At 32.0% G+C, this 21,766-nt stretch overlaps 2 protein-coding genes and 1 long non-coding RNA gene across 3 annotated transcripts; all 3 read left to right on the top strand.

Annotated features, from left to right (window-relative positions):
• Window positions 1-3,984: 3,984 nt before the first annotated feature.
• LOC132749756 (serine protease inhibitor Cvsi-2-like) lies at window positions 3,985-6,808 on the top strand. Its single transcript, XM_060739650.1, has 3 exons — window positions 3,985-4,073; window positions 5,153-5,281; window positions 6,671-6,808. The coding sequence occupies exons 1-3, from the start codon at window positions 4,031-4,033 to the stop codon at window positions 6,757-6,759; spliced, it is 261 nt and encodes an 86-aa protein (XP_060595633.1). The 5' UTR covers window positions 3,985-4,030; the 3' UTR covers window positions 6,760-6,808.
• Window positions 6,809-12,755: 5,947 nt separating this feature from the next.
• Window positions 12,756-14,867, top strand: LOC132749755 (serine protease inhibitor Cvsi-2-like). Its single transcript, XM_060739649.1, has 3 exons — window positions 12,756-12,875; window positions 14,275-14,400; window positions 14,713-14,867. The coding sequence occupies exons 1-3, from the start codon at window positions 12,836-12,838 to the stop codon at window positions 14,799-14,801; spliced, it is 255 nt and encodes an 84-aa protein (XP_060595632.1). The 5' UTR covers window positions 12,756-12,835; the 3' UTR covers window positions 14,802-14,867.
• A 6,279-nt stretch (window positions 14,868-21,146) lies between these two features.
• On the top strand, window positions 21,147-21,766 carry LOC132749754 (uncharacterized). Its single transcript, XR_009628464.1, has 2 exons — window positions 21,147-21,273; window positions 21,610-21,766. It is a non-coding gene; the product is annotated as an uncharacterized LOC132749754 (long non-coding RNA).

Here is a 21,766-nt window from a genome sequence, read left to right as displayed (position 1 = left end):
TTTTTTTAATATAATTATCTTTAAAACTTTCAAAAACAAATGTAACAAATAAATCAATTGTTTATGTGGCATAACCATAAATACTTGGATGTGTTTGAAAACACGTGTTGCAAATTCCCTTCTAAAAGCATGGCTCAAAAAAGTTCTGAATCCATACCAGTTTAAGAATTACGTTCACGCAAGTTCCTTTGAAACATGAAAATTAAACATGAAATCTAAGAATGTCAAGAGACAGAGAAAACAATCTTTACTTTATTTACTATTAAATTTGATTAAAACTTTCATATGCAACATCAGGATAAATTCTCATATCTTTCAGTCTAAACAAAAGACACATGAGCTGCTTCTCCCCAAAATGAATTTGTCTTAGGCCAGGTTAATGTACAAAAAAAGAGAAATTAATATAATAATAAACATATATGGCATTGTACTTCCTTATAAATACATGTATAATTATGAAGAAGCAAGAACTAGGTTTAATTTTCTTTCATCTAGAAAGGAGATGGAAAGAAGTAAACGTTCAGAAACTGTATTACATGAAAAATCTAAAACATCGCGAATTTTGAACAAAATATCTTTAAAGGCTTTTTTAATATGATAAACATTTAGTCTCTGCATAACTTTGTCAAAGACATATTTAATAAATAAGATTAGTATGATCTATACTATAACCTAAAATTAAATGCAATGTTTTTATTCCATTTTATAGTTCCGAGTACAACAGACTTGAATGTTCTACGTAAAAGCCAATTAGGGATCGGATATGTTTTTATTTTGTATTTATTCAAAGATTTTTTTTTTATCTTTGGTGTCCTATTATGGTTTCCACTTGCCAATTACCTGAACCAATCTTTGCTTGTGTAGCTTTTTTGCAATGAGTACAGTTATAGTGATTTAGTATTTGTATAGATTTACTACTATTAGAACTACTGTTACATTTTGTTACTTTTAGCGCTATTTTTTTCGGATGAAGAGCATCTAACATACACATGTTATTTAATGTTATCCACATTATGTTTTCTTTTCTTATATGAAAACTATTAATTGTTTATTTGACACAATCATTGTGTTTCTAAAGCATAATGTGCCTTTAAAAATGAGCATAAAGTCTTAATATACCAGTAGAAAGAGATAAAAAACTAAAGGTAAACATATAAGCAGATAATAATAAAACTCTCCCACTGAAATCTTCTTTGAACTTTCAGCAAAGGCAGAAGCTGTAGTGTGCCTGAGATTATTTCTCAATATTTATATCTTTGGCTTTGAAATACAATAATATTTTAGCCTTGTTTGAGAATAAATTCTGGAACACGCTGTGAAAAAAAAGTTATTTCAACAAATACTTCCGCATCCTGTCAAACAATTAAAGACACTTGTGGTTTGGACCTCAAAACGCCTTTAAAATCCAAATAAAATGCATATGTTTTTTTGAAGATGGAAACCATTAGGCTATGAACGAAGCCATCCGATTATGTTGGTTCCCAAACTTAAAAGCGCTACGCATTTTGCACACGGCAAAGCTTGGGCCACGTTTGAATTCATCGAAAGATTTTTTAAATGGAAGAAAACGGCGATAATCTTGATGTTTATTTCGGCTGTTGCGTTGTTTATATTACCGTTGAAGTTTTAAATTGACCATCATCGTGAAGAATTATATCTTCTGTGTCGATGGACCAAAGGATTATGTGAAAATATTGGAAATGGAATAAAATACATGGTAATTATGACGGCAGGGGTGCGGATTTTTTCCGGCGAACATTTTTATCTTGTGTATTATTATAGATGTTAAAATATGATTTTTTTTCAAAACGGCTTATATTAAGTTTTTTGATATATATGATCAGTACATGTGATGGGATTGACAAATATGCATTTTATTTGGATTTTAAAGGCGTTTTGAGCTCCAAACCCCAAGTGTCTGTGAAACAATTGTCAGAACTGAAAATTTCAAACGGTTGCTTTAATATATATAATCCGAGCCGCAGGAAAAGAAAAATAAAATAAAATTTCTTCATAAACTGAAAGCCTAAGTGTAATTATATAAAACTTTATAATCATTACAAACAAGCATTATTATAAAAAGGATGATACCTGCACCAAAAAAGTAAATCTTTTCTTCTTCTTAACCTGTAAAGAAAGCAATTGACTACTAGCATTACTAGATTAAAAATCTATTGACCAATTTAAAATACGATTAACAAACATCCTGCTTGATCTGGCACATGCAGCAACAATACAAATGTAGTAAGTTTTCGCAAGAATTTCTGAATATTCTCCAGCGTAGCTTTATCTTTAGTTATACAAATATCTGTAAATGCACTTAACTCATCAAGCCTCTTCTCCGTAACTTCCATAGTCATCTTTTCACTACTAGCATTTAATCGAGCCCTTTAATAGATAATAACTTCTAAAGGGGAACAAGCCTTTTTAAAGGCCTCCTCAATCACACTTTTGGACAATACACGTCCAAGCAGGGAAATGCAACAAAGGTATCTGTCTTATATTCAGCTCTACCAAAAATCATCTATATACAATGTAGTTCAATGTTCATCATAACGTCATTGGTGACGCACAGATTAAAGCAGCTGAATTGAAAAACCTGGAAAGTACTGAAGTCAACCAACAAGAATATGACTTGAAGGGTGTAAAATATTTATTTGTCTTTAGGCCAGAGTTAGGTACTGTAACAACCTATATAAAGACATCCGGGATCTTTAGCCTGAATCTAGGTTGCAGTATTCCAATATTTGGAAAAATCAAATCAACTTGTTCACAAAGATGCAAATCCTTAGAAATAAAATTATTTGCTCAATTATCTTCCTTGGGACATTGTCAGACAAGAATAACTATTTCTTGAATTGGATTTGATTTGGATATAAAATCCAAATGAGAAATAACCATATACTATCTGACAAAGGGAATCACTTAAATGGGCCAGTTATAGCATTATTTAACTCCCTTTTCGAAATTTTGACAATTTCCTTCGGACAATTTTTGCTACCCTAAGTAATTGTTAATAAAAATAAAGATAATTATTTCGATCTTTCCTAAAATAATTCCAAATCTCAAAAAAAAAAAAAATAAATAAACACACACACGCACGCACGCACACACGCACATACACACACTACCAAGTCATTATTTACATGTAACATTCTATTCATAAATTCCAAATTTGTTTTAGAAACATAAATTATGGAATGGAGTCGCTAAAATTTAGCTCATCACGAAGATGGCCCGAGTTTGAACTATTCGTCATAATTGCGTTATAAACGTCTTGTATATATAGAAATTTAATCTCTAAATAACATTAAACAGTGGTTACAAACTTACCTAGTTAAAATAAGAAATGTAAAATCATACTTTTTAGTCAAAACGATTTTTGCAAACGTTCTGTTCAAAACGGCATTGTTTTAAAGATCCTGTAACACATTTTTTCATGGTTTTATTTCATAAATATGATGCTCAAATTAAGATTTGTCAATATTGTTAGTTCCAATAAGCATTATTTATAAACTTAAGATATTACCGAATTTAACATTTCATGTAAATAAAGGGAGGTAATTAGAAATTTATTTTCTATAAATTCTAAGTCGAATTGAAATGAATGCATATAATTTATTGCTTAAACATAATGTGCACAAATAATTGCAGTACATATTTAACATATTCTTCGATGTTTGAAAATTGTTTTATTTGCATAATTATATACATATACAATTTTTTGCAAGTGTGGTATACACACAGTAACAATATCAATCTTTAAAAGATGTTGCTACCGGTATGCATGTATACAGAACATTTCTATGATGTCCCTCAACAATAAAACTGTTTTTTTTTTATCATAATTACGAATGTTTTAGTTAGCTAAATAAGTTTGACATGATCACTTGAATTTACAGTATCTATACATACGGACCATACTAGGGTTGTTACCCAAGAATACATAAGTATGTTTTGAGTATTTAATCAACGATTTCTGAAGTAGTGAAACAGTCAAATACTAGTAGTCACCTTTGTAACTGTAGTTATGAGAGTACTTGTAGTAGCTGTGTTAGTGGCCCTTTCCGTTGGTGAGTAATTTATTTTTTTTGTGTCTTTTTTGTGTGTTTTTTTTCCAACAAGTCATCCATTGGTGTTTTTGTTAATTCATAATCACATTGAAAATGTCATTTGTTGATTTGTTACTTTAAGGTCCAAAATATGACGTTATTATGTCATTTGGTGATCATTCACAACACTTGACTCTTGAACCAGCATGGGGGCTTGATCAGCTTCAGAATTGTTGTTTTTGTGTGCGTTTTCCCCCAAAAGTTTTTAGATTTTGGTGTACTTTTATTTTATCCAAAAACTTACTCATTGGCCAATGCAATTCCCTAAGCCATTTTTCATCTGTTGCTTGTAGCAATAAGTACACTTATAGTAAATAAGTATTTTGTATGAAAGAAGAATTTACCGCTCTGTTTACATTTTGCTACCTTTACGACAATTTATGTCACATTTACCGTTACTTTTTTCAAGAAACAATCATTTGACATTCTCTAAAACCATTACTTAAACATGATAAAATTCATGTTTGCCCTTTCTATAGAAGTACGAATTTATTTGTTTCTGAGGCATAACGGCCTACTAACAATAAATTTTCCGAGCAATATTTGATCTAAAGGTAACCTACAGGATAGTACTTAAAGTAAATGGATCTTTTGTTGTTTGCTTTGGGTTTTTTTGTTGTTGTTTTTGTTTTGTTTTGTTTTTGTTTTATTCCTTTAATGTTGATCTCCATTCTGTAATTTCTATTTCAAAAGCAATGACTTGTTCAAACATAAAATTAAAAAGAGAAAAATATATGAACAAACTTGAAATTCAAGAGGTAGTTTTGTGGAAAAGAATGCTTCAGAGAAGTTGAGTGGTTTACATGACATAAGCCGATTACATACGTTTTAAACATGTTATTGATACGCATGACTTATTCATTATCCATCATGTACAGACTCAATCAAACCAAGTCTGCAATTTTCATGTAATTTTGTTGTGATTAATATTTCCGAGGGATCACTTTGTTTCCAGATTTTCAATTGTGTAATTAAAACACGTGTCCTAGAGGTCGAATGTTTATTCCCAGTATTTGAAATCTTGTGACTTTATATTTTAGTATACGTGAGTGGTGAGCCATGTAAAACCAACCAAGATTGTGTGAACCACGGAATTACAACATGTAGTGGCGGTACTCATGTTGTCTGTCATAATCAACATTGCGAATGCCTAAGGACTGATGTTATTGGTAAATTCTTTAATACAATTGTTTTAATACAAATTTATTCATGTTACCGTTGTTATGCGGCAGCTCATGCCTCCAGATGAGCCAAAATATTTAAAGAAAATCATACTTGACAAAAATGACTGCGATTTTAAGAAAGTAACAAAATCAAGATAAATGTAATAATCTTCATGTAATGTGCTGTCTATGACCAATTTTGCAGGGGTTCTTTCACAATGATCTTTTTTCTGCGTTACTAACGCAGTTAGAGGAAATCTTGCATATTTTGACCTCTTTTCTGTATTTTCTTATGGTTTGTTAGTGCCGTTAGCAATTTGAAAATTATTTACTTTGTTCACTTTGCAATATTTTATATTTTAATACATTTTCAAAATTTTCATGAAAATAAGCATGAATCTGGAGGCGTGCTGCTTTATGTGGCAATAGTTAGTTAATATACAAATATGAGAAAATTCTCACGAAGAAAGGGACTCAAAGGAAGATCTTGACTAAGCAGGATTAGAATATTTTTTCGATTATTTTATACTATTCATGTAGCTTTTACCAATTACTTATATGAGAAGATGAATTTAAATCATTTACTTTGTCCCTTTTTCTTAAATAATCATTTTTATTGTGGAAAATGTCCTTAAAATGAAGAGCTTTTTTTCTCAATCAAACCGGCACAAAGTCACCAAATTTCCATTTTCACCTCCATTTGTTATTTTGAGTATATTTCTTTATTATGTTTTTCATAACTTTCAGTTTAAGGTGCCCCTGTTGATCTTTTGAAGAACTTCAAATATTATGTTTTAAGGCTTTTGGGCCTTAAGGGAGTTTCTTTAACAATAATATGTGTGAGAATAGAATTTCTGTCTCATTGTGGCATATTTGAATGTCATCAAAGGCAAGTTAAGCCTTATAATATACTATCATTCTAATGCCTTAAGAGGTGTTTTCCCCCAATATTCGGTTACTTGTTAAAGTAGAGATCTAGATGCGTTGCAGTCACGTGTTTAATGATACTTGTAAACAGCAATATACAGCTTAACAATGCATCAACAGAAAATAATATCGTTGTAACTGAACATTGAAAAGTCATTCGACAAATTCATTTTATCTAAAATTGATCAGTATTTTTATATAGGTTAGTGGAATAAGTCAAACAACAACCTGGTAATATTTTGGTGCCAACTAAACATTGTTCCTATATAGGATTGTCGTGTGATTTATATACTTTGAGTTTTTTCTATATTAAGGAGTTACTAGCTACATAAACATTTCTTGCTAGGGTTACATACCATATCTCTACATAGAATATGTAAAGAAAATAAGAAAAGAAAAACAAAACAAATACAGCATTCAAATGTATGTTATATTGTTACGTATTTACTTTCTTTCTTTCCTTTGCAGGTAAGGCTTGCACACAACAATCAGATTGTACATGTGACCGTGGTCATCCTCACTGTATTGACAATCATTGCCGCTGTACAAAATTTTAAACATATTGTTATACCGTTATAAAATAGTAAGCTGAATTAAAATAAATGCTTAAATAATTATTTATATCTTGCTTATTTTCTTATAAAAGTCAGTGAGTTTTGGCAAAAAGTAGTGAAACAGGGCATTCGATTTTTCAATGTCGACATGGAATTTTCTGCTAACACATTATTCCAACACCATTTTATGCCCAAGGCGTTATCAAACATAACTTTGATAATAATTATACCGAAATATTTTAGCATTTCAGCAGGACATTCGATATCTCAATGTCGACATGGAATTTTCTGCTTACACTTTATTCCAACACCATTTTATACCCATGACTTTATCAAACATAACTTTGATAATAATTATGCCGAAATATTTTAGCATTTCAGCAGGACATTCGATATCTAAATGTCGACATGGAATTTTCTGCTTACACTTTATTCCAACACCATTTTATACCCATGACTTTATCAAACATAACAATTATGCCGAAATATTTTAGCATTTCAGCAGGACATTCGATTTCTCAATGTCTGCTATCATAACATTCCAACACCATATTATGCCAATGACGTTATCAAACCTATTTTTAATCATAATTATACCGAAATATACTTTATTCATACGGCAGATGTCAAATTAATACATGTAACTCATTTTTCAAAGATTCCACCCTCTGTTTACTTCGAGATGATTATGAATAAACAGCGAGGTGTTCCGAATGCATTTGTATTCCTAATGCGCGGCGGCTAAAGTATGACTGTATGTCGTTTTAGATGCAATTCGTTTTAAGTCGGCTGCATTTTATGAAAAATATTAAACGTGCCAAGAAAGACAATTAAGACCTCAAAACTGTCGGCATCTTATTTTCATGCCGGTGTCATTGTAAGACTTACGCCGTTGTTGGAGTTACACTAATCGTATTCATTAAAACATTATTGCAAAACATTATTGCAAAACGTTGAGGTAATCATGATTTTATCAAATTGAGTGGAAAATGCTCGTAAATAATTGCATAATTGGTCAATTTTACGATACATGTGTAATATCGAATGAGACGCAATAAATCCATAGTCTGTGCTCATCTACCACAACAAAATGTCAGGCACATATGGCGTGTAATTCATCAGATGAAAGCATTTATTCCACAATACTGTTTCCAAAGAAACATTCAAACATTGTTCCACTGAGGACTTAATGCCATGCCGTATTTGATACAGCGGATTGATATAACTTCATTCTTCTTTTAAGAGTGACCAGGTTTACTCGCTCTGTTATGTTTCTCTAAATACTATTGTGTTTTAAATTAACATATGGGCAAAAAAATCATATTAAACGCGTATTTAGTTATTTATATTTTGAGACAACTATTTTTAGCTATGATAAAAAGTAGCTGGTCAAGTAGAAATTCGTTAAAGTGTACATATTTTGTCGATGTTAATCCGGTGCATTCTTCACTATAAATGTATTCACACAGATTCTTGTCAACTTGAAAAAGAAAGCTCCTAATCCAAAATATTTCTACACTTATTTCATATAACTATTTGCTTGTATCTTTATTTGTTTTATCAATCCTTTATTCTCATTTGTCAAACTTTCACTATCGTTATTCTATTTCCCCTTATTTATTTATGATTACAATTGCAGTTTAAAAATACGAATCTGATGCCAATAAGATTTAATTTATATGTAACAGTCTATGATTGCTTCCGGCCTTCTTCAAAATCTTTACACTCCACTTTTAAATATGTTTACTCTTCCACCTCCACCATGCGGCATTACCTATCCTGTTTTTTTAACAACGAGTATGCTGAAGACCGTAGACTAGCCAAGTCATATAAATTCTGGTTCAAAGGTCATTGTCATTTTGGAAATTAATACTACATATTTTCCTTGAACATAGGAACATCTATACGGACTTTGATCGCTTTGCTTTGTGTGCAATTAGTATAATAAGATACAAGAAAAGCATTGATGCAAAGCATCAAAGGCGACGCCAAAAAAATTTGATCAAGTTTTGCACCTAAATACTTAACAAAAGATGTGTACTTTATAGCAGTACCATTACATGTGACCTGGAGGCTAGGCCCAGTTTAAGTTGAAACTTAAACCAAAAAGAATAGACTCTGTCTTGCCAAGATGCAAAGACAATTTATAGTCAATTAACCAATCTTATAAGACTCATGCCATAAGAGAGAATTTCTTCAGATTTATTTTACCAGATACAAGGATACCTGAGTCATCAGCATATAATAAAAGCTTATTGCTTAGGGTTGCAGACATGTCATTGACATATATTAGACATAAAAGAGGACCTAAAATGAACCTCAGGGGGACACCATAGGTACTCGGAGCAGTAGTAGAATGAGTACCAGCCACATCCACCAGCTGCTGTCTATCAGAGATAAGACTTGAACCATGTAAGAATGTCATTACCTATGGCAGATGCTTGAAGTTTCATGAAGAAGAAGAAGAAGAAGAACTTCTTCATGTGCAGTATAGTGTGATCAACTGTATCAAATGCCTTTTGTAGATCTAAAAGTATCATGCAATACTGCCTTTGTCCATTTCAAATTTAATACAATCTGTTAAATGAATCAAACATGTGTCAGTTGAAAAACCACTTCTAAACCCTGACTGAAACTGCCTGACCATGACTCGAACCCATGACTGTCAGAAGACCAACTGAGCTATCCGGCCGGCTACACATTTTCTCTTTAATAATGAAACAGTTCTAAACCACAACATATTTCCCCACTATATTGATTTGTGTCCTTGAATTTCTGATGTTTACAGAGCATAGTGAATTAAACTCAGGGTTATATGCAGTCACAGGATGAGAAAAACTTTCAGCTTGACCAGAACTCGAACCTGTGACCCACAGAATAATGTACCACGGCTGTAGCGATTGAGCTATCTGGCCGCTTACACATTTTCTCCCCTAAATAGTGAACAGTTCTAAACCGTGACAGATACTTTTAGATTTTTAAATTAACAGGTAGATTAATTCTTTTTTAAATTAACAGGTAGATTAATTCTTAATTAAACAAATAAGAAAAAATATCTTACATACTCATAGTCTTAATCAAAATCACAATTTATATATTGTATAATTATTTTTACTAATAAGGGCTTAGACCGTTATTGGTTGTGCCATTTTTTATAACAGGTCAATTTGAAAGTGAACACAACTGTTCTTATACATGTACAATACCTATTTTTTTGTACAGATAAAAAACTAACCTTTTTTCTATGATAAGAAATTTTATGAAGGCTGATTTGTATTTTGCATCAGGGGCACCGGGCAAAAACATGAAAATGCAACAAAGGAACCTATTTGTGGTAGATTGTATTTTCATGTTTTCATCTGGCGCCCGGTTACTTTTTGTACTTTGTTGGTTTCATGTGGCACCCACTATATAATTTAGTGCAAAAATTTATTCAAGGGCAAGTAACAATCTACTCTATGAAAAGTCTGTTGTCATCAGGTTAACTCTGCCGGAGACCTTGAAGTTGAGACAGGTGTCCCTCCACTACAATAGATAAGACAGAGACTGTCCTTTTCAAACTACAGTATGCACATGTTAGAAATAAAATTAGAATAACTTTTCAGAATATGATTTTTTGAGACTTTATTAATTATATTGCTTGATCCAAGTTTAAGTACGATCGTGTTGGAGACATACGTTTACATCACGATTCTATCAGTTGTGAAAACGTGTCAATTCTTTAATGAAAAATATCTTTATATGGTCCTTCGATGACATGTCGTTTGATCCCGTAATAAAGTTTTACTAAACGTCTAGGGAACTGTAGGCTAAGGAAGGTTTGAGGTCGATTTGTGTTCGTATTTTAAGAAAATGCTTTCACTTTAGCTGATATTAACCTTATATTGACGCAGCCAAATATCGGATTCTGTTTTAAAAAGCATCTATGTGATAGCATTTTCGTTATCTTAGTTAAATCAATGCTTTACATCTTTAATGAAATCATAACAAATAGTATCATATTTGTTTTATACCAAAATTCGTATATATATACGTAAATATTTTGAAAGTATTTTAAGAGTGTTTTCAAAACAAAGGCGCTAAATTATCAATATATTAATACAAGTTTGTTTTAGCCTATTTATTGCCGTCAGTAAGACACCAAAGTATTTTTTATTGATTAAGAAGTTATGAAAAAATCGCATGATGAAAACGGTTATCAAAAAATCCAAAGTTACGCTTTGGCCTTCTAGTTAAAAGATTGTTACTGTAAAAATAACAAGCTTTATTGTTGCTTTTAAAACTGTAACATTCTTTCGTACGGTAGATTTTTTCATTTAAGTCATGTTTTCCCTACAATGGAATATAATTTTTGTATTTTCTGACCGAAGATCAGTAAATACATAGCTGGCATTCAATCTCTGACACAGAATTTCCCGACAAACCTAACAACAAGTAGTTCCCAAAACAGCTTAAAACTAGCGATTTAAAAGAAAGAAATATTTTTATTTTGTTACAAGTATCCAACAAATTACAACGCATTCAAACTTTAAAATTAGCGTTGTCTTATAGAATTGTCAATAAATGCACAATCACAAATTACGCGGATGAATTTGATTTTAATCAATGAAAATGCTATTTTTAGCGATGTCGATTACCGAATACTACACAAATAAATCTGACTGCCGAGTAGTGGAATATATAGATTCTACATGTCGGACTGTTTGGGCGAGAAAATTTTCGATAAATTATTTACTTCAATTTTAAACAACAGGTTTATCCTGAACCAAATACCTCGAAATTAATAAGGATTACAAACCTGGAATGCAATGGAAGTTCTAAATTTAGAATGACTAGATTTTATTCAGACAATGTTTATATAACTTCTCCGTGGTGCAGGGGTAACGCGCTCGTCTAGTGTGTGAGAGGTCTGGAGTTCAAATCCAAGTCGAGGCAACTTTTTTCAAATTCTTTTTTAAGTGTCTTGTAAAGGAAGCAGCCATGATATGCAATGATAAAGTGTGGCTGTCATAAAAAAATGAACATAAATGATTTTTTGATCCAACTCTACTGTAGTTACGCAAAATTCCGTATGTATCAAACTCTGGTGCTTTGCAAGATGAATGATAGTACATAAAATAAACTTATACAGGAAAATACATACAGATATACAGTACGATTTAGATTGCAAAGATCAGAAAATACCACAGAGCTTGCAACCTTTGATTATACATGTATGTGAAATGGACATTGGTCAGTATCATACTCTGAAAAAAAAATATGCAAAGTTTAATTTAGAATGATTTTGAATTTCTTATCTTGTAAAGAATAGAAGTTTAATACATTATAAAACACCCAGGGTATCAAAGCTGGTTGAGATAAATAATAATACAAACAGGTGTGTTATCAACACGCCAACGTTTTTGTTTAATTTTTTTTGTCCGTTGGCTTTATCGGCGCTATTATTGCTTCGCAAGAACTAGCCAGCGTGACATTGCGCCAAGATCTCAGTTACGATTACAACAAATTGATTGACAACCTGTCTCGGGTACCCAAAAACAATATCTCGACTCCAAAATTCCGATGATCCAATGACTCCTTTTTTACAATTTCGCTGCCGATATTAAAACGCTGGTCATCCAAAGGGTCATGTATGAATTTTACACCTCATGTTTTAACGGGCTCGTGTAAATACGCTTTTTGACGTTTTTTTTAGAATCTTCATTTGTCAAGCAAATGTTTAATTAAGGAGATAAATGATACACATCTGGTGGAATCCTTTTTTAAATTTTATTCAGGTATAAAGGTCCATATAATAGAAGCATGCGTTTTGTTTCCTAGTACATGTATATTATAAGATACCAATTTAGTTCAATTCGGTCCTCTCGTATAGGTTCATTAATTTTTGTTAAAGAAAAGAAATTTATCTCTCTAAAGAAAAACAAATCCTCGTAAGATTAACATTGTTTACATTATTTAAATTTCAATTCACACACAACTATGTTATCTAACCATCACGTGATGGTTTGAGTAACTATAATTACAGATCTGATGTGACATTTATACCAGTGTTTCTGTAATCGACGTAATAACAATAGCCATGCGTGTTTTACTTTTAGCTGTTCTTGTAGCATTGACAGGTCAGTATTTAAGATCTTATTTCTCTTTATTGCACCGAAGGTAAATAATAAAGCTGCTGTTTCCTTTGTCTGTAAAGTAATTAATATTTTTTTCATGGATTGTCGGAATACGATACTCTTTTTAATTGCGCTAAATGCTCTGACAGCATGACAGTATGCGAATGAAAAGAAAATGTATGGTATTTTTGTAAGATGTACTGTCGTGAATTCATTTTGATGTCAACTGACAGAAGGTAACGTAAATAATGATTTTTTTATGTTACTATTCTCTCAAAAGAGCCAAAGGTATGTTAGAATTTCAAGACCGACTAAAATTCAGTGTAAATAATTTATGTCAGATCCCCAGAGATCTGTCTGTACGACTTGGAAAGACCGAGAACAGAAAATGTTCAGAAATGACACTCCAATGTTTCTACAACGTTGTAGCCAGTCCAAAAAAAGTATATGTGCCGCGCCATGACAACACCAACGTAATGCGTTTGCGACCAACATGGATCCAGACCAGCCTGCGCATCCGCGCAGTCTGATCAGGATCCATGCTGTTCGCTTAGAAACCCTATTAAAAGTAAAGAAACTGATAGCGAACAACATGGATCCTGATCAGACTGCGCGGATGCACAGGCTGGCCTGGATCCATGCTGGTTGCAAACGCACTAAGTTGGTTTCATCATGACGCGGCTCATATAAAGATTGTATTTCTGATAGACGATTTATGCGTGATGGTTTAGACAGGAGTAGGTATTTAAAAGTACATTTTTATAATCTTTTTCGTCAGTACCCTCAATACGTGCACGTTCATAGTGGCACAAGACATTGACAAAATATATTAAGAGCTCATGTTAAAAATCTGATCGTTATATATCCGGGAAGAGGGGGGATACGAGAGGTAAAACTATCGACTTATCTCGTGTATGACAAACTAGCTGCCCGATTACAGCTTAGTGAAATATCCCTATAATGTATGTAGGGACGACCATGAAGTATACTAGGGTACGTGAGCATTAAGACTACGTGTTACAGTATGTTAAGGTTCCTTATTGACCGCTGTACAGTAATTGCAGGGCGGCGGTAAACTATTGCCAATTTGTGCTGCAAAAGAAACTCGTTAGGGAGGCATACTCGTGATATGTACTATTTAGCGAAATCTACTTTTTAATCCTTAACGATCGTTAACCCAAAATCGTTTTAAGCAATTCTATTATGACATCCTTTTGCATATGGGCATTGTAACAAAGCTGGTAAAGCAATGATTGCTTATAAACCTGGCCCGATAGGTTATCATAATCCGTTAAACGGCACGGGTAATTATATTAGTTTACAAACTTCTACTGGGATATATAACATGTCAAAACATTTCAAACATAACCTAATTTTTATGCGATATCTACATTAATTTAAGTGCATGTGAGTGGTGAGCCCTGTTCAACCACACAACAATGTGTGAGTCACGGAATAACAACATGTGGAGGCGGCGCTAATGTGGTCTGTCAAAATCACCAATGTGTATGTCTAACGTCCTCCTCCGGTAAATGCTTCAATTGTTTTCTTGCAAAATTATTTGTAGTAAACTTTTTTCCGATGAAACGCTTATTTTGGTAGTCAATGTCCAAAAATTATATATAAGTTCAAAAACCTTCACTACATTTGATAAACATTTTTTAAAATTCTATCAAATATTCAATCTTTCACGTAAAAATAAAAAGAATTGGAAATATTTGAGCGTACGGACAATGCGTTCGCATGGTTTGTTATACACTGTATATAAAAATATCAATATAAGCACTGATAACTTGATATACAGTTTATCATTTTGTCTTTAAAATATTTCTTGTTACAGGTACTTCCTGCACTATGGTTAGTCAGTGTCACTGTGACCATGGCAATCCACATTGTATTGATGGCCGTTGTAGATGTACACGATTCTAGACTGAATTGAAAACACTGAAATAATTTAGACAAATGTGAAATAAAAATAAAAGAAATTAATGAAAATGTGTTCAATCTTTTTTCACACATACAGTGCGCGCTGGTATGACAGCGAGCGAGTAAATAATTTGCTTGCGTTAGTGTTGATTGTGAGTCGTAAATTGATATAAACTAGCTGCTTATTTTTATGAAACTATTTTTGGTATGTGGCATAAAAAACTCAAATCCATTTTCCCCTGGGGAGGTTATTTGTATCACATGTAGCATAATTATTTATGTGCGTAAGTAGTTTATTTTCATTCATGTTTTTTATTAGAAGCCAACATATTTATGTGTAAACTTGTCTGTCGCCTAAGAATATCCACTGCGGTCCAAACGGCATCAAAATCTTTGAAAGTCTTACACAGATAAACTCTGTTTCTTAAAACTGAAACAGACACCTTTTTTGTTTTGGATTTACGTCGCACCAACACAGTATGAGTCATATGGCGACTGTCCGCCTTTTATAGAGAATGAAGGCCTTAAGTGCCATATTTCAGGCCCGGACTGGCACCTGTGTAGAACTACAAACGTTTTGTAAGCTTGCCAGATAGTTTCTTCACACGAAAGAATCCAATGTTTCGGTCGGAATTCGAACCCAAAGCGGTGAGGGGCAAGTGGTTCCGAAAAAAAATATAAATATATATATATATACTCAGCATTGATGAGTGCGATTCTTAGTCAGAGTTTTTAACCTTTGAACCTCTTTAAATTCAGGGTCAGTTTGTACTGAAACCATAATCATTCAAAACATAAAATAAAGTGAGCGAATGATCTGAAATTATGCACACAATTTATGTGTATGGTCATACATCGAATGCTATAAAAAATCTCGAAAGTAATTTTCCAGTCCCATCATGTCAAAAAGTAAAGATATACATCTTTACTTTTTTGACATGATGGGACTTTTCACGAAAATTAAAAAAATATCATTTAAAAAAAATATTGTGACAGGAATAAAGAAAGTACATATTGCAATCCTGAAATTTTCCAAGAATATATTCAAATTTTAAAAATAAAGAATATGAAGATTTATATATCGGAATTTATAAAGACGACTCAAAGAAGGTGCAGCCGTCTTTGAAAATCAATTTGCATCTGGACTACCTGATAATGCATCTATATTTACTTAAATTGAATAAGCATTGTCATACATTTTACAGCATAATGGTAATTTCTTTCATATTCAGTTTCAGTGCTTTTATCAACTGAAAATCGAAAATCCAATAATATTATGGTTCTGGATGTCCTTTTCGATTTCATGATAATTAAAGAACTAAGTAAGTCAAATTATGATATGAGGAAATGAAAATGTAGATTCTTTTGCTCAATAATCCTTAAATTCCAAACCAGAAGACTGACCGTTTTTAAATAATAATTTTAAACCCATAAGAAGTAAAATGGAAATCAAATTGGGACAAATTTGAATTTGAATTTATCAACATTTGTCTTTATAAATCACTTTTTCTATCATTAACAAGTTGTTTTTCTACTAAGATGTTAGAAATGGACATACTAAAGTTACACATTCTTATCTTTAAACAGAAGACAATGCTTCGTTTTGTATAGTTTGCAATGAATATTTTATTGTCAAACATTTCCTTCATAGATTCTTAGAATTCCTTCTTTGATCTTGCAAATATTCGTGAAAGATTTTATCGGGCCAATTCCCTTTGAGAACTTTTAGCTTCAGTTCCATCGATCACCCTCGTCAATAACTTACAGGAAGTAAATTGTTATTCAAGGATTTAACTAATTTACTTGTACCAACTCTTTTTCAATCAATCCTACTTATACTATTGTCAGGCAAGGTATGACCAGTAATGTGTCAGTGTCATCAATCACGGTTTCAATCAATTGTGTTTCATAAAACAAGTATGTGGGCAATTCACCAATGACATGTTATTTGCTTAGGCCTGACTTGGCATCATATCATGTAAGACGATTTTAGGCTTTGACCTCCAAGTTAGACCTTGACCTTTAAGGTATGTGTCTAGGTGTTGCGCATAACATGTCGCCTTATTATTGTTTAAATTTGTGCCAAGTTATTTAAAAAAACAGTGAACAATAAAAAAAATTTGGACTGCACACAGACTATACCCTTTGACCTCAAAATGTGGCCATTACTTTGAATATAAGAGCCAGGGTATTGTGCATGCCACATCGTCTTATTTTTGCCAACATTTCTGTCAAGTATTTTCAGAATCCCTTGATGGATGAGAAAGTTATGCATTGGAAACAAAATATACCCTATAAAAACTATGTTAATAATTGACCTCTAACATTGACCTTGACCTTAAAGCTAGGCAACTGGATTAATGCATGACACATTGTCTTATTATTGTGGACACTTGTGCCAAATAATTCCAAATTTCTTGATCAATAAAAAAGGAATGGACCGGACACAAAATATACCCTCAAACATACTATGCTTATCTTTGAGCTCAAACTGTGACCTTGGCCTTGGAGATAAGCGACTGATTTTTGCGCATGACAAATGACATGACATAAACCATCAAATAGACAATGTTGACCTTAGTCACCAAGTGTGACCTTGACCTTTGAGGTAGGAATCCGGTTGTTGACTCATTTTCTTACTATAACAAATATTTATGAAAGCTATTTCAAATTCCTTTGACAAATGACGTAGTTATGGACTGGATGGAAAATGTGACGGACGGACAGAGGAGCGGACGGAAAAACGGACGGAGCCTATTTTTATATCCTCCTGTTTTCATCGAAAAGGCGGGAGACAATTATCATCTAGCAATTCTTAAAACGTAAATAAGTGTACATGTTTTGTCTAATATAATCAAATCTTTAATTTATCTTTTCATTAAACATTATAAAGCAAATGATATTCATCTTCAATATCAAGTCTTCTGCTTATAAAAGATGTGCAATAAAATTGATTTGTCAATTTGTCAGAATTGTAAAACTATTTGCGTGTAGGTATCTTTTTCTTTTTTCTTTTTATAGCTCCTAGATATTTGTCACAGCCAACGTAAAGTATAAAGACAAAAAGGGAGAAAAACAACGAAAATCACATGCAAAGTAAATAAAAGCATACAAAGAGACAAGGACGTGCATTCACACTTGCACTCATACTTATTACCGTATTCAAAATTAATTAGTTTCAAAAGCATTAAGCCTAAATAAAATCTAATGCATGCTATTTCGGTTTTAATTATTCCTAAAGTACATAAATTTTAAGCAATCCTGTTAAGTGTAGTGATAGGATTTTCCCAGCTGGAAAAAAAGCTGGCGAAAAAGGTGAATTTCATTTTTCTTTATAAGACAAAGACACAAATTTGCGAGAAAGACTGAAATTTTTATCAAACTTCGGTAACCTTTTATTTATGATCGCTTTATCAGTTTTGAGCTTTTTTGTTATAAAATATTTGGCTCCAAAAATGATAAAGAAAGATCAAGCATATAACACAGATAAACATACATTTTAAAGTATACTATAATAAGTATTATTGCGTTGGATAGACAATCGTTTGCATTATAGCCAATCATCATTTCTTTATACCCAAAGATAAAAGAGGTTTTTCAATTATCATAAGAAATTCGTTTATAAACTTTTTGACAGTAGGAAACAGCAAAAATAGATGCTCAATGCTTTCAACATCACTACTACATAAAGAACATAAAAAAAATTCTTTGTATTTAATTTTGTATAAAAGATGATTGATTCCAATAATGCTGTGTAAAATTCTTGTTTGGAACCATTGAAACTTGGTATATTTTATAATTCTATAAGGAATTTCAAATATAATTTTCCATTCATTTTCACTTAAAGCTAAGTGAAGGGGTTTTTTTGTCCATTTTTTGATACTTGTGGGATTTGATCTGTTTTTATTTACAATATAATAGAAAGGTTTTGCTCCATTTATATCTGATATAATATCTTTCAATCTTATAGCGGTATGTCTGGGCCAATGCTTTTCTGTGGGATGTCAGAGATTACAATTATCATATTTACTTAGAAATTTCTTTATTCAAGTTGATAAAATCATACCGCTGAAAATTAAGATACTTAATTGAACATTGTATTTATAAAAAAAATTCATTATGTGATAGGAATTTTCCATCAGATGCTATCAGGTGTTCTATACGTTAAACACCAGCATTGAGCCCCGATTTTTAATACACACTTTTTGAACTTTGTTATAAAGTTAAACATGTTTACCGAAAGAATGATTTACTTTTGGACTTACTTTTATATATCTGTAAAGAAGTCCTTCCAAAAATAAGATTTGATGTTTCTTTTGCAAGTTTATCTAAGTAATGGTTTCAACAAGGAAAAAGTTTTGTGCATATCTATTTTGTCGTAAAGAATGTTTATTTTTTAAACGAAGAAATCTTAAATGCCATGATAAAGGCAAAAGTATTTGTCATCTGCAAGCCGCCCTCTGCATAGTTTTTACAATAACAGAATACACTTAATTTTCACATTTCCTTGCCATATACAATCATAAAACATTTAATTTAATACACTGATGACATCTTCAGTAGGGTTTGTAAGTGAAATGAATAAACGATTTAGAGATGAAATCTATCAGTCATTATAGAGATATATCATCGAAATGGTGATAATATTAAACTGATTGTTAAATGGTTGGCAAACACAATCCTATTTGTGAAACAAAATGAAACCTTTAAGTTGATATTCATACATATTGTGTTGAACACTGATTAAAGTTTGTAAATATGTGAATTTATGTTTGAGTTAACATGTACATATTTCAAACTTTAGCAAATTGTGAAAGCTGTCATTTCCCTTATGGAAACATGTGCCTTAAAAAGGCCCAGTTGTAGACCTCTTGTTTGATCCCTTTATCATTTTTATGGAACATTTAGGAAACTGTAGACAAAGGCGATTGTGTGTAAAATTTGTGTTCGTATTTTCAATGAAAGGTAATCTCACGAAGTCAAATTTTGTCAATTCCATGTCTGATTCTGCTTTAAAAGCGTCAATTTAGTGTCTTTTATTGATATCTTAGTCAAATCAATCAAATCAATGCTAAACGTACTGAACATGTCTGTATTATACATGTAGTATACCGTTGTAGTTGAATTCAATCCTCTGGCATCACTTCATTAATGTGGCTGAAGTAACGAACTTTCATTTTCTCGCTAGATTAATACTGTATACATTATGTTAATTTAAATTCACAAAAATGTTATCTAACGATCGCGTCATAGTTTGAGTACATATAATGAAATAACTGATGCGGCATTTATTTCAGTGTCACTTTAATCGCCGTGCTAACAAAAATCATGCGTGTTCTACTTTTAGCAGTTCTTGTAGCATTGACTGGTTAGTATTTCATACCTTACTTCTCTTCTTTACCGACAGTAAGTAATTAAGATGCTGTTTTCGTGAGTCAGTTTTCTTAATTAAACTTTATTTATTAAAGGAAGTGCACATAAATGACATTTACAAACATTGGACAACTATATTATTTTGACTGGATTGGAAAACAAGTAAAAGAATATTTATATCAATTCCTCTGCAGTAAAAATAATGTTCAAGATAAAGATACAAAATGTTGCAGTTAGATGAAAGCTCATTGAATGTACAACAAAGAAAAGGAGAATAATTGATTGTTGAATTATCACTTAAGAGAATTATTGTAATTTCTGCATGACGAAACGTAATGAATTAATTTCTATACAGCACTTACTTGTAATCTAAGTTTTGTTTTCTTATTATATGTTACTCTTCCCCCAAGTGAGTTGTCGATTTGTTTAAATAACAAGATCGGCGCAAAATAAAGTATAATTGATTTATGTCTGTTGGAGTTCTATCTTTATGACTTGAACATACCTAGATACAAACTGTTTCAACAACATGGTAGCTAGCCTATAAAATAATCATAACGCTTGCATTTCTGATAGACGCTGTAGGCGTCGGGACTTGGACATAAAGTGGTACTATTGGTTTAGGACATTTTAGAATATTTTGGAATCAATATGTTAATGTACGTTTAGGTTCAGTGACCGCTGTACAGTGATCCACTTCCTACTCAGAATTCTCGTTGATAATTCTTATTTGCACGGCAGTAAATGACTCTGTAGTGAAAGTTAATTTTAAGCCTTAACAATCTTAGCCCCAAGAAGGTATTAAGCAATACCATGTCTACATCCTTTTTGCTAATAGACATGGGAAGAAAGTAAAAATGCTGATCACAAATCTTGTAATAATTATGCCTACAGTCAAAGTATTTCCTAGCTAAAAGATATATTACATAATACGAAACATTTCCTTATTCTCATGCGATACCTCCATGAATTTTAGTGTATGTCAGTGGTGAGAACTGTGTAAGCACCCAGCAATGCGTCAGTCACGGAATAACTAAATGTGGAGGTGGCGCTCACGTGGTATGTCATGATCACGAATGTGAATGTCTAACACCCTCTAAAGGTAAACGCTCAAAATAGTATTTCCAGCATTTTATAGTAAAATTTATTCCAATAAACTAGAAATTTTGGTATTTAATTTCCAAACATTAGACATAGGTATAAAACGGTGACTAAATTTGAAACACTTTTATATAACTTTATAAAGTAATTATACAATAGTCTGTCTTTTACGGCTAACATGCTGTCCCAAGGACTAATATTAAACGAACCTAGGTAAAGATACCGACTTTATATATTGAACATCAAGACATGTGCTGATATACTTTTATATACAGTCTTTTAATTTCCTTGCCGAATGGAACATTAAACATATGTTTAAAAATATTTGTTGTTACAGGAAATGCCTGCACTGGTGTCAGTGAATGTCACTGTGACCATGGACATCCACATTGTATTGATGGCCATTGTAGATGTACAAGATTCTAGACAGAATTGCAAAATTCTGTATGAAAAAAAAGACAAATGTACAATATTGAATAAATTACTGTAAATTG

The sequence above is a fragment of the Ruditapes philippinarum genome, unplaced genomic scaffold, assembly GCF_026571515.1.
Source record: "Ruditapes philippinarum isolate M1 unplaced genomic scaffold, ASM2657151v2 ctg2034_1_1_1_1, whole genome shotgun sequence".
Lineage (NCBI taxonomy): Eukaryota > Metazoa > Mollusca > Bivalvia > Venerida > Veneridae > Ruditapes > Ruditapes philippinarum.
This window is presented reverse-complemented; position numbering and strand designations above follow the sequence as displayed.